This window comes from Ahaetulla prasina, chromosome 8 (genome assembly GCF_028640845.1).
Source record: "Ahaetulla prasina isolate Xishuangbanna chromosome 8, ASM2864084v1, whole genome shotgun sequence".
Classification (NCBI taxonomy): Eukaryota; Metazoa; Chordata; class Lepidosauria; order Squamata; family Colubridae; genus Ahaetulla; species Ahaetulla prasina.
The window spans coordinates 43,114,720-43,127,214 of NC_080546.1; the positions used below are offsets into that span (position 1 = coordinate 43,114,720).

Genomic DNA, 12,495 nt, shown 5'->3' on the forward strand with positions numbered 1-12,495 from the left:
GGAAGGCCACAGGTAGCCAGTGCAGTCTGCGCAGGATAGGTGTAACACGGGAGCCACGAGGGGCTCCCTCTATCACCCGCGCAGCCGCATTCTGGACTAACTGAAGCCTCCGGATGCCCCTCAAGGGGAGCCCCATGTAGAGAGCATTGCAGTAATCCAGGCGAGACGTCACGAGGGCGTGAGTGACCGTGCATAAGGCATCCCGGTCTAGAAAGGCGCAACTGGCGCACCAGGCGAACCTGGTGGAAAGCTCTCCTGGAGGCGGCCGTCAAATGGTCTTCAAAAGACAGCCGCTCATCCAGGAGAACGCCCAGATTGCGCACCCTCTCCATCGGGGCCAGTGACTCGCCCCAACAGTCAGCCGAGGACTCAGCTGACTGTACCGGGATGCCGCATCCACAGCCACTCTGTCTTGGAGGATTGAGCTTGAGCCTGTTTCTCCCCATCCAGACCCGTCGGCTTCCAAACACCGGGACAGCACTTGATAGCTTCATTGGGGTGGCCCGGTGTGGAAAAGTACAGCTGGGTGTCATCAGCGTACAGCTGGTACCTCACACCGAAGCCACTGATGATCTCACCCAGCGGCTTCATATAGATGTTGAACAGAAGGGGCGAGAGAATCGACCCCTGCGGCACCCCACAAGTGAGGCGCCTCGGGGCCGGCCTCTGCCCCCCTGTCAACACCGTCTGCGACCGGTCGGAGAGATAGGAGGAGAACCACCGATAAACGGTGCCTCCCACTCCCAATCCCTCCAACCGGCGCAGCAGGATACCATGGTCGATGGTATCGAAAGCCGCTGAGAGGTCTAATAGGACCAGGACAGAGGAACAACCCCTATCCCTGGCCCTCCAGAGATCATCCACCAACGCGACCAAAGCCGTCTCCGTGCTGTAACCGGGCCGGAAACCGGACTGGAACGGGTCTAGATAGACAGTTTCATCCAGGTGCAGGGGAAACTGATATGCCACCATACTCTCTACAACCTTCGCCGCGAAGCGAAGGTTGGAGACCGGACGATAATTACCTAAGACAGCCGGGTCCAGGGAGGGCTTCTTGAGGAGGGGCCTCACCACCGCCTCTTTCAAGGCGGCCGGGAAGACTCCCTCCAACAAGGAGGCACTGTAATCGCCTGAGCCAGCCTCGTGTCACCTCCTGAGTGGCCAGCACCAGCCAGGAAGGGCACGGGTCCAGTAAACACGTGGTGGCATTCAGCCTACCCAACAACCTGTCCATGTCCTCGGGAGCCACAGGGTCAAACTCATCCCAGAAAATGTCACCAAGACCACCCTCAGACGCCTCATCTGAATCGCCGCAATTTTGGTCTAGACCGTCTCGAAGCTGAACGATTTTATCGTATAGATAACCGTTAAACTCCTCAGCACGTCCCTGCAACGGGTCATCCCGCTCCCCCTGGTGAAGGAGGGAACGGGTCACCCGAAACAGGGCGGCTGGGCGGTTATCTGCCGACGCAATGAGGGAGGAGGCGTAGCAACGCCTCGGGTAGGTCCTAGTATAGGACCTAACTAGTGTCCGATCAGCCTCTAAACGGCTAGACCTCCAGGAGCTCTCTAGGCGTCTTTTCCGGCGTTTCAATCCCCTTCGCTCCTCGGGGAACCAAGGGCGGTTGGGATCTGCGCCGGGTCAGAGGCCGCAGAGGCACGACACGGTCTAAAGCCCCAGCCGCAGCCCGTTGCCAGGCTGCGGCTAGTTCCTCAGCCATGCCGTGAGCCAGACCTCAGGAAGTGGCCCAAGCTCCGTCCGGAACCTCTCCGGGTCCATCAGGCGCCTGGGGCGGAACCAACGTTGTGGTTCCGTCTCCCTGCGGTGTTGAGTGGCGGTCAGAAAGTCCAGGCGAAGGAGAGAGTGATCTGACCATGACAAAGGTTCTATGACTACATCTCTCAAATCCAGATCCTTCAACCACTGACCAGAGATAAAAATAAGATCCAGAGTGCCACCCCCGATGTGAGTGGGGCCATCCACTACTTGAGTCAGGTCCAAGGCCGTCATGGAAGCCATGAACTCCCGAGCCACTGTCGATGACGAGCCGGCAGATGGCAAGTTAAAGTCCCCCATGACTAAAAGTCTGGGGGTCTCCACTGCCACCCCGGCAAGCACCTCCAGGAGCTCGGGCAGGGCAGCTGTCACGCAGCAAGGAGCCAGGTACGTGACCAGCAAGCCCATCTGACACCTATGACCCCATCTCACAAAGAGGGATTCACACCCGGCAATCTGAGGTACAGTGGTCTCCCTCGGCTCTAGACTCTCTTTAATAGCAACCGCCACCCCCCCACCCCTACCCTGGGCCCTCGGCTGATGGAATGCACGGAAACCCGATTCTCATCTTCATTATTATTACTATTATTATTTAAGATTTAATCTTCAGTCCAATTGACAGTCTGTCACTGATAAAACTGTTCAAATCCTAACCAAGGACCTAAGAATTATTAACGTAGTGTCTGAGTTAGGGGCGGGTTCCAAATCCCGTCACTACCAGTTTGCTTGTGCACACTCCCAGCACTTCTGCACATGCACCGAAGCTTCTAAGCATGCGCAGAAGCGAACGGATGTGTGGAGCCTCCTCCCGCTGCCACTACCAGTTCGCCTGATCCGGTGCGAATTGGTAGCAACCCACCACTGGTCTGAGTATATAGGCAGTTCTGAGGAAGGTGGGTTTTTTTTTTGCAAAGTTAGAATATTCAGGTCTGATAAATTCAAAATTTCCATGTATCTAGACAATCCTTTGGGTATTGCTCCAAGGATTCCTATTACTATTGGTACAACCATTGATTTCTTCCTCCACACTGGCTCAACTTCAATTTGCAGATCATGGTATTTTGTTATTTTTTTCTAGTTGCATCATCATCATCATCATCATCATCATTATTATTATTATTATTATTATTACTTTTATTCATTAAGAATGAAACTCAGTCAACTGAACATTTAAGGATGTATCACAAATATTCAGTGGCTCTTCTTTATTATTATTATATCAGAAAACATTCTAAGCATAGCTGTGAGGCAAAATATTATTACAGGCTTTTTTTCTGATATGTTATTGCTCATATTATTTATTTTCTGATTGAACTTATTTTTTATCATGTTTTATCTTTCTTATTTATATGTTGCTTCAACAATTTACCTTCAATTTTCCTTTGTTAAAAGCACAAATAGAAATCTGGTAGGCAGAATGTCCCATGTCTACAAAAACCACATTCCTTGGTCTCTCCTCTGGGGCTGGTAGATCCTGTTTATAAATTCCATAGGCTAAAGCAACTGCAAGAATGTAAAGAGTAAAGTAGAAAAGCTTTAAAAATAATTTACTGCATTCTGAAAAACCAAATAAAATAAAGAAAGCATACTTTTTTGCAGGATTTTCAATAAATTCTTTTAACATTAGAAACATTAGCTTCAAAATATTGGTTGCATTGTAACTAGTTATGTGCAAAACTATTATTTTAACTACTTTTGGAACATAACAAACCAATCAGATTTACTGAAATTTCATACGCTTGGAAAAAAGTGGAATTGGAACACTGAAATATTTCAAGATGGAACAGTTTTATATATCTTGGTAATTTACCACTGTGTATCTAAGTATTTTCTAAAATAAATCAATTAGCTTTAGGGAAACAATATTGTTTGATCATTTTGAAATAGTTTGAAACTTTGACTTAACCATTTCTTTTAAGGGAAACAGTTTAATTTTTTTTCCCTGCCAAACCTTTACTCTTATGCTTGGTAATCCACATTTGCTAAATTCACATCTGAAGGCTGCTCCTAAATATTCAAAATGCCATTTATTTTTCTTTTAATACTGTCAAACTATAAGCTACTCCAGAACATTCATTTCTCTTACTTATGTTCTAATGATATTCATTACAACTCATTGAAATTATAATTAAAAATGGCAAAATTCGAAGAATTTGCCTTACTCATGAAACTTAAAAACTTTCTCTCTTGCAGCCGTCTTTATAAAAATGGTGAACAACAGTGCGCATACTTAAGTCAATGATGATTTGTGGTACAGTATTAATGTCTCTTTATTTACACAAAATAAATAACGCAAATTTTCAACCTTGGAAATTATGCAAATGTGTTTATCAAATGCTATCCTAGAACTATTATACTGAACTTATTGTTGTAGATAAGATTTCTGAACAGATGTGCATTAATGTTGCTCCAAGAATTTACAATACGTATTTTAGTAGAAAATCACTCATACTGGAGGATAGTTTACTTGTGAGTAAGGTACCTCAGTACTTAGTTGTAAACTGTATGTTGCTAGAGTGTTACGTTATATACTTTGACTCTGATTTGAATTTGTTTAAAAAGCAAACCTTCTATATATAAGAGCCTAGGTGGCGCAGTGGTTAGAGTGCAGTACTACAGGCTACTTCAGCTGACTGCTAGCTGCAGTACAGCAGTTCAAATCTCATCAGCTCAAGGTTAACTCAGCCTCCCATTCTTCCGAGGAGGATAAAATGAGGACCCAGATTGTTGGGGGCAATATGCTGATTCTGTAAACTGCTTAGAGAGGGCTGTAAAAGCACTATGAAGCGGTATATAAGTCTAAGTGCTATATAACAAGTAAAACATAAATTTACCTGCTGTAGTTTCATTCATTAGTCTCAAGCAATTTAAACCTGCCACTTGCACTGCTGCTATAACAGACCTTCTCTCAGCATCAGTAAAAAAGCTTGGGATCTGTGGAAAAATGTGTTCTATTAAATTAATTTCATATTCAACTTTCTAATGAGTTTTTTACAGGTGGCTTATACCATTACAAAAACTTAAATTATAATCCTGAAATATGCAGTTTAAATATATTTGTGCCAATTAATCCAATGTTTCAATATTAATAGGCTAATTAAAATGTATAGCTTATACATATTTCCAATGGATTAGTTTGGAATAATTTTATGGCTCTCTGAGGCCCTAAGTCAAATTAGATCTCAATGCTGCAGACAGACATATTTCCTATTTTCAGCTTTTACTTTTCCACAAAATACCAGGTTGGGAAGAGAAAGGGAGCTGAATAGCATTCTACATTTCGATAATGATGTCATGAATAGCCCTGTACATATATGGATAGTTCTTGACTTACAACCACAATTGAGCCCAACATTTCTAGTGCTAAGTGAGACATTTCTTGAGTGAATTTTGCCTCATTTTACAACCTTTCTTGTTCACAATTATTAAGTGAATTACTATGTTGTCAAGTTAGTTTGGCTTTCCCATTGACTTTGCATGTCAGAAAGTTGCAAAAAATGATCATGTGACCCTGGGATACTGCAACCATTATAAATATGAGTCAGTTGCCAAGTATCTGAATTTTGATCATGTGATCATGGGGATGCTGCAACGGTGGTAAATGTGAAAAATGGTCATAAGACAGTTTTTTCAGCGCCATTGTAACTTTGAATGGTCACTAAATAAAATGTTATGAGTTGAGGACTATCTGTAATGCCTGGAACAAGCCCTCTACCTGCAACACTTGTAAGCTAATAACTAATTAAGCAACTTAGGTGCAATACTTAATGTATTATTTGGTAATCGGGTTTCTTGCAAAATAATATCAACAATGTATGCAAGTTTCATGATGTGCTGACCACAAAACAATAAAAGGGAGGGGGCAATGTGAATTATTTACTTTGCCTCAAAGCAACCAATTTTCAGCACATGTGATGAACATCCTAAATCTATATGTCTGAATTTGGGCAGACTCAGTTCATCAAGTGTCTACTTATGTATGCAACTGCTTACTGTTTACACATTTCATTATCAGTAATTGAGAAATCAGAAAAGAATATTTAAAAAATAAAACTATCTGCTTATAGTTTAATGTTATAAGCTGCCCAGAGTCACAAGATGAGCGGCAAACAAAGCAAATCAAATAAACAGAGCTGTCTTTCCGGGAACATGTTATAATCTAATCATTCTAAACGTTACATGACATTATTACTTTATAAGTATATCATTATAAAAACTTACGGAAATGACACAATCTGCTACAGGCTTTTTAAGTGCACTTTCTGATGTTTCCTTAAGCTTAACTAATAGCATACCAGTAACTTGTTCAATAGCAAATAATCTCTCTTCATCCAAATAACGTACCTAGAGTTTAAAAACACCCAGATAAATTAATAACGAACTACAATACATAGTAGGTACTCATGTTGACAGAGATGTTACACTCACTTTATTATTATTTCCAGCAACCTCTATTTAGTAAGATATGTTAGAGCAGAGGTCCCCAACCCTCAGGCCACGGCCCGCTACTGGACCTTGGCCTGTTCAGAACCAAGTGGCAGGTAGCAGCTCCACTTGCATGGGTGAGTGTGTGCATCTGCACAGCTCCATTTGTGCAAGTGCATGAGCCTGCTGTTTGCACAAATGGAGCTGCACCCATGCGTTCACCTGCCACTCGCATGTAATTAACTATTCCCTCTCCCTCTCCCCCATTGCCAGTCCGCAAAGCCAGAAAGGTTGGGGAATGCTGCATTAGAAAGACCAGATATTAAAATTTATTGTTTTGTGTATTCTGACAGCAGGCATCATAAGAGAAGATTCTATGCTCACCTTCACTCCTACACTCCCATTAGGTAATTTCTGAAGCTCATATGGCAGTTTCTCTTTCTCAGACTTTATAAACGGATCATTAAATGCTCTCCCATGCAGCTTTTTAAATCCATGTAATGTATTCTTAATATTTGTGATAATCTGTCAAAATAATATTAAGGTATTAATTTTGCATGTTCATATTAAAGTTCCTTTCATCTTAACTTTTTCAATAGTTTTATTAATTTATTAGTAAAAACAATATTCCATTCTTATTATGAATTTATAATTCCTTAGTATTGTAAATAAGATTTTATTTTATGCAAGAAATAAATACCTAAGTTCATAGTGTACACTGGTGGTAATATTATCAATGCTTTTGATTTAAAATGAATTTTGTGAATAATTTTTTAAATAAAAAGTTAAGAATTTCTGCTGAATAAAATGATAACTTTTGAAATAATTATAAACGTATGTTTACCTGGCTTTTTGCTGCATTTCCAATAGTCCGGGCTTTGGATCCCAAAGATATACAAGCTCTGAAAAACATCAGATACTCTATAAATAAGCACGAAGAAATCAAATTGTTACCTATAGAGCTGTGACAAATTCATCAATCTGAAAACAAATAATGAGTTTGCAATCCCTGTATAAACTAAGCATAGATATACCCCGTTTTCCCCAAAATAAGACATCCCCTGATAATGAGCCCAATCAGGCTTTTGAGTGCATGGCAGTAAGGCGAAGCGCTTATTTCAGGGTTCAAAAAAATATAAGACAGGGTCTTATTTTCGGGGAAACACAGTATGTAAATTTCAGTCATGTGAACTAGTCTGGGAAGTTGGTCTACAGAAGTTGAGCTTGATTCAAAGCAATCAATATAAAACAAATATAATGTTTAATGATGGAAAGTAGTGATGGTAAAGGAAAAAGCTAATCTGATTCTACAGAGCAGAGAACCCAACCATGAATCATAAGCAGTCCCCTTTCAGAGACAAATCTACTCTCACCAATATATTTGACCTTCAGCAAATCAAAAATGACAATACAGAAAGTAGAATTTTCAAGGATTTATATGAGAATCAGCAATCTAAGTCATTGATAAGTAGCAATAGCACTTAGATCAGGGGTGTCAAACTTGTGGCCTGCGGCCCAGTTGTGTCACGCACTGGCCCCACTCAGCCCCGGTTTCACGGGGAAAGTCACAATACGTCATGTGACGATGCAAGTTTAACACCCCTGACTTAGACTTGTATACCACTTCATAGTACTTTAGAGCCCTCTCTAAGCAGTTTACAGAGTCAGCACATTGTCCCCAACAATCTGGGATTTTGTAAAATAAATGTTTTAACTGAACTAGATTTAAGGATAACTGAATTTTAAAATATTTGCAAATTATCCAAGATCCTAAATTTCAAATTCTTATTTTTTATACAATCTGTAAATTCTTGGAGCATAAAATAGCTATCAACCACCAGATATAGCAAAATAGCCTCTTCCTAGTAATAAAGAGTAAGGCTAAGCAAAAGATTTTGACGTCCTGTTTCTGATTTTGGGAATACATAGAACAAGATGAATTTTGGCCTGATCCAACAGTAAGCACATTCATGTTTTTGTATATCCAATTCATTATCAGTTTTTGCTAAATTTAAAGAAAATAATAGGTGGAATGTTTGCAATGACAAATATTGTTTTTCAAAGGAACAAAGAACATACAACACATAATTGTGTGCTTTTGATTATATAAATTTTCGATTCTGCTAAATGTACAAAGAGATGGTACCAATTTACAATTCCTGGTTGTAACCCATGGAAACAGGGAAGAGTGAACAAGTTCTACCTACTTCTGCAATACTGTACAATCATGTACACATCATCTCTTTCCAGGTACCACCCTCCATGCCTCATAGTTAAGTGAGGCAATAGAACAAGAAAAAACATGTCAGACAAAAGGAAAGAATGCTACAAAACAGTAACGATGAAATACTGGCCAACTTCTTTTACCCTATATATCCTCTCACGTAAGGTTGAATATGCAAAAATGGTGCATATTACTGTGACCTGAATTGCCGTCGGCTATAATACTTTTAACTTAAGAGACACAATTATTTGAAGTTCAGAAAGAAATGCTAAATCATGGAATTATTTGCAAAAACTTAAAAGTGCTTCTGTTTCAATGTTATTGTGATGGATGGATGGAAAATGGCAATGGACAAAAGTAAACAATAATGTGGGATAGTATTTGTCATGATCTTCACAATAGGAGTTCTTTTAAGTATCAAATCATAGTTTTTAACAGCTACAATGTTTTAGATGTGCAATTCTCTTTTTTTAAAAAAAGTAATCAGATGAGAAATGAGAGCAGAAGAACAAAATAACACAACAATGGTTGTGTTTAAATAAATAGGAAACGAATGTTTAAAGTTGGCTCTTCTTATGAAGGCTAAAGCTCATGGTGATTTAGTTTCAAATCTAGGAAACTGAAGATTACTGCTTAACCCAAACTTATTAAAGTGAAAAGAAGAAAAATCTTTCTGGAAAAGAGATAAATCTTATTTCTCCAATCCAAAGCCTCCAAAACACTATTTGATTCAAGAACGAGATTCTGGAAGTTGGAATTTTAAGATATCTGGAAAACATCAGCACTGTTAAGAACAAAAATTCAGCACTAGAACACATGTTTTGTGTGGAAAAACAGTGCCAAGAAAATTCCAAGCCTTTCTAAGCAAGATGGATCAAGACACTTCTGGGAAAGTTAGTTTTATCTCAATCTAACGATCTTCCACATTTGGCAGTTATAAACCGATTGGTCTTATCCAGCAGGACCAGTTAAGAACGCGTTGGAGGTCAAATACACCCAGCTAAGCTGAGAACTGGATAATTTGACAACACCGAACTACCTCAGTACAGGATCCATGCTCCATGCTGATATTATATACATAGCAGCTTCTTTCCCAAGTTTATACGTGACAATGAGCCACGATTTAGGATGTCGTGTGAACCCACCTACTATGGGTTTGTAAAACTATGATAACAGCTCATAATCCAGGGAGAGAGAAGCTTGTAATTCTAACCGCCCTTGCCCAATAGCGTAATTTCCAGGTAGGCAGAGTGGCACCGGTGGGGGTGGGGGTGGGGGAAAGCTCCTTAAAAGGTTTCATGAGGCGGAGGCTGCCGGGGAAGGAGCCAACGGAAAGAGCACGAGCTGCCGTTAATCCCTCCGGAGCGGAGGTTGTTGCCCAAAGCCCAGTTGGAAGGCTAAAACTCACGGGGTGCAGCGGTCGCTGTACTCGTTGGCGATGGTCTCGATGCCGCCCCTCCGCGCCACCGCGATGTAGCAGTTCTGAAAGCCCAGGTCGATGCCCACCACAGACATGACTGCGGCGGGTGCGGTCCGCTTTCTTCCTCACCCCTCCCTCCGCGTTACCGCGGCGGGCCCTGGCGGGACAACGCTCGCGGCGGGGAGACGGCACCTCGGCGAGTTGCTTGCTCGTTCTGTCACTGCGGAGCATCAACCGCCAACCGGCACTTTCTCTCCTCTGCGCAGGCGCGGCTGATTGCCAGACACGGACGCCGCGAAATTCCGACTTGGGCTTCGGCAGTTTCCGCGCGTCCTCGGGTAGCCTCCAGGAATTCGAGAAAGATCTGGAATCCGGGTGAGGAGACTGCGAAAGAAGCTTCTGTAGGATGCCCTCTAAAGGCCAGGGTCCGGAACTGCGGCTCCTGGCTGTTCGGCCTCGGAGATTCTATTCTGAAGTACTGGCCCAGAGCGGGAGAAGCACGGAATACGATTACGGACAGTTTGCAGTTATATAGGCAAAAAGTATTACCATTTTACTTCCTTTGTATTTTACTTTCCGGATTGAATAAAACTCAGGAAATATGAAATCAACACCGAAAGAATAAATAGACTGTGAACGAAAATGAATAGTACATGTGTGAGAATAAGAAATAAAAATATAAATAATTGGGATGTTCATGTTTTTATTTAAAGATGTGAATAGTTGCTCATCTTAAAACCAAACTTCAGATGGCTTCCGCTCAAAAGAATAAAAAAATATAAGAATAAAAATATTACAATGGGACGATTATCTTATATTGTAAATGGTGAGCATATGCAAGGCATGAGTACAGAATATGTACTCTGACAGATAATTATGTATTATCAAGCTGATATCAATTCTTAGTGGCCACATAAATGCATTTTCTGTTATAACTGAGTCAATCTACTTTTCTGCTTGGTTGTCTTCTTTTTCCACTTTTCTCATCATTACAACCTCTAGGCAACTAGGTCCTTGCATATTGTGTCTAAAACAAGATAACTTATATTGAGGTATGCCTGAAGCGAGAATTCTGGATTTCTTTGTTTGATAATCCATTGGGGCTTTTTTGGGCTGCCTCAATATTCTCAAGTTTTCTCCAACATCATATTTCAAAGATACCAATACTCTCCGTATCCTGCTTCATCAAAGTTCAACTTTTGCTTCCATAGTGTCATAGGGAATACCAGGGCTTGCAGTATTTTAATGTGTACCCTAGGTTTCCACAATTGGTGCAACTCTGCAATTGGTGCAAATTATTGTACGAAAATACAATATTCTCCCATCAGTCATCTTTTCCCTGTGTACTGGAGCAAATAAACGGGACAGGCAGAAAGCTGTGACTTGGCTGATAACCCACAACTGTCTGTAATGCGTTTCAGATTCTATTTTTCTGATGCTTTGCACTACACTAAATATTTTTCTTAAATGGGAATTGTTTTTGTATACAGATAGTCTTTGACTTACAACGTTCATTTAATGACGATTTGAAGTTGCAATAGTCTTGGAAAAAATGACATGATCCATCCTCAAAGTTGATTGTCACCCCCCACTTGCTTACACGACCACAATTTGGGCACATGGCAACCAACTCCCATTTATAGTGTAGGAAGTTAGCACCCACCCCTCTGCTAGAAGAATGAACTATTCTAGGAAATATTAAAAAGGCAGAATTTTATACCTCTCTGGATGAGAAAAGGAGAAACATGATCTTGGAAAGCTGCCTGCACCTTTGTTAATAGCCCCAGAAAGGCTGGGCCACTTTATCTACAAAACAAAAACCCTCATTATAGAATTAGCCCTCACTCAAGATCCAAACCAGGACAAAGCCATTAAGACATAATAGGAATTGTCCAACATCCGTTCAGAACACAACCCTCTTCATTACATTATCACTCAGGAAGATTCAACCAAGCTTGGGACAACTTACAAAATTACCCTTGCCTGGCCCCACGGGAGTCTGACAACCAATGAGGATACCTGCCCTTACACTGGAACAGGAAGCTCCAAGACGGGGCCCAAAAGAGGGTATAAATCATTCTCTATTACCCATGTGCTCATTTGCCCAGGACCCATAAAACTCATATGGTTCTGTCCACCATTAAACCATCTTTCCAAACACCCTCCATGTTTCCAGTGTCTTTCTCCCCACTTGGAACTGAACCTAGATGGACATTTCTTCCAACAATTAAAACAGAAAACTGATGGCAAAAAAAGACCCAGTGGTATATCAAGTCTATCCTTTGAGTTTTTGTTTTTCTGTTTTTGTTTCTTTTTAATTATTTAGATTTTATTATTTTTAATTTTTGTTGAATGATACACATGCGTTTATCCCAAGCATGTTTAAACTCAGTTATTGATGATTGACCCACTATCTCTGCTGGAAGTAGGTTCCAAACTTCCACTACTCTTTCTGTGAAGCAATAGTTTCTAATATTACTTTTGAACTTCCCTCCTGTCAGTTTGGGCTTATGCCTCCATGTTCTTGAAGTATACGATTCACTTAACAAATGTGGCAAAAAAAAAAAGTGTCACTCACTTAAACATCTGCCTCACTTGGGAACAGATATTCTGGTCCCAATTGTTGTAATTTGAGGACAACCTGCATTT

At 41.0% G+C, this 12,495-nt stretch overlaps 1 protein-coding gene and 1 long non-coding RNA gene across 6 annotated transcripts in view; one reads left to right on the top strand and one right to left on the bottom strand.

Moving 5' to 3' along the window:
• Positions 1 to 10,113, bottom strand: part of HSPA4L (heat shock protein family A (Hsp70) member 4 like) — a 37,391-nt gene extending 27,278 nt beyond the window's left edge. Inside the window, exons 1-6 of one of the 2 annotated variants that reach the window (XM_058193628.1) lie at positions 9,835 to 10,113; positions 7,047 to 7,104; positions 6,587 to 6,727; positions 5,999 to 6,121; positions 4,612 to 4,711; positions 3,147 to 3,280 (exon numbers count right to left, since the gene is read on the bottom strand). In XM_058193628.1, coding sequence (XP_058049611.1) covers positions 3,147 to 3,280; positions 4,612 to 4,711; positions 5,999 to 6,121; positions 6,587 to 6,727; positions 7,047 to 7,104; positions 9,835 to 9,941 — 663 coding nt within the window. In that variant the 5' untranslated portion in view covers positions 9,942 to 10,113. Of the gene's footprint in view, positions 1 to 3,146; positions 3,281 to 4,611; positions 4,712 to 5,998; positions 6,122 to 6,586; positions 6,728 to 7,046; positions 7,105 to 9,571 lie in introns of both variants that reach the window. The other variant, XM_058193629.1, reaches the window with a different exon arrangement.
• The window catches only part of LOC131203437 (uncharacterized), a 40,446-nt gene extending 29,913 nt beyond the window's left edge, over positions 1 to 10,533 (top strand). For 2 of the 4 annotated variants that reach the window (XR_009156377.1, XR_009156378.1), the window contains exons 3-4: positions 3,971 to 4,028; positions 10,113 to 10,533. This is a non-coding gene — a long non-coding RNA (uncharacterized LOC131203437). The remainder of the gene's footprint in view (positions 1 to 3,970; positions 4,029 to 10,112) is intronic. The other 2 variants (XR_009156379.1, XR_009156380.1) reach the window with 1 other exon arrangement.
• Positions 10,534 to 12,495: the final 1,962 nt, after the last annotated feature.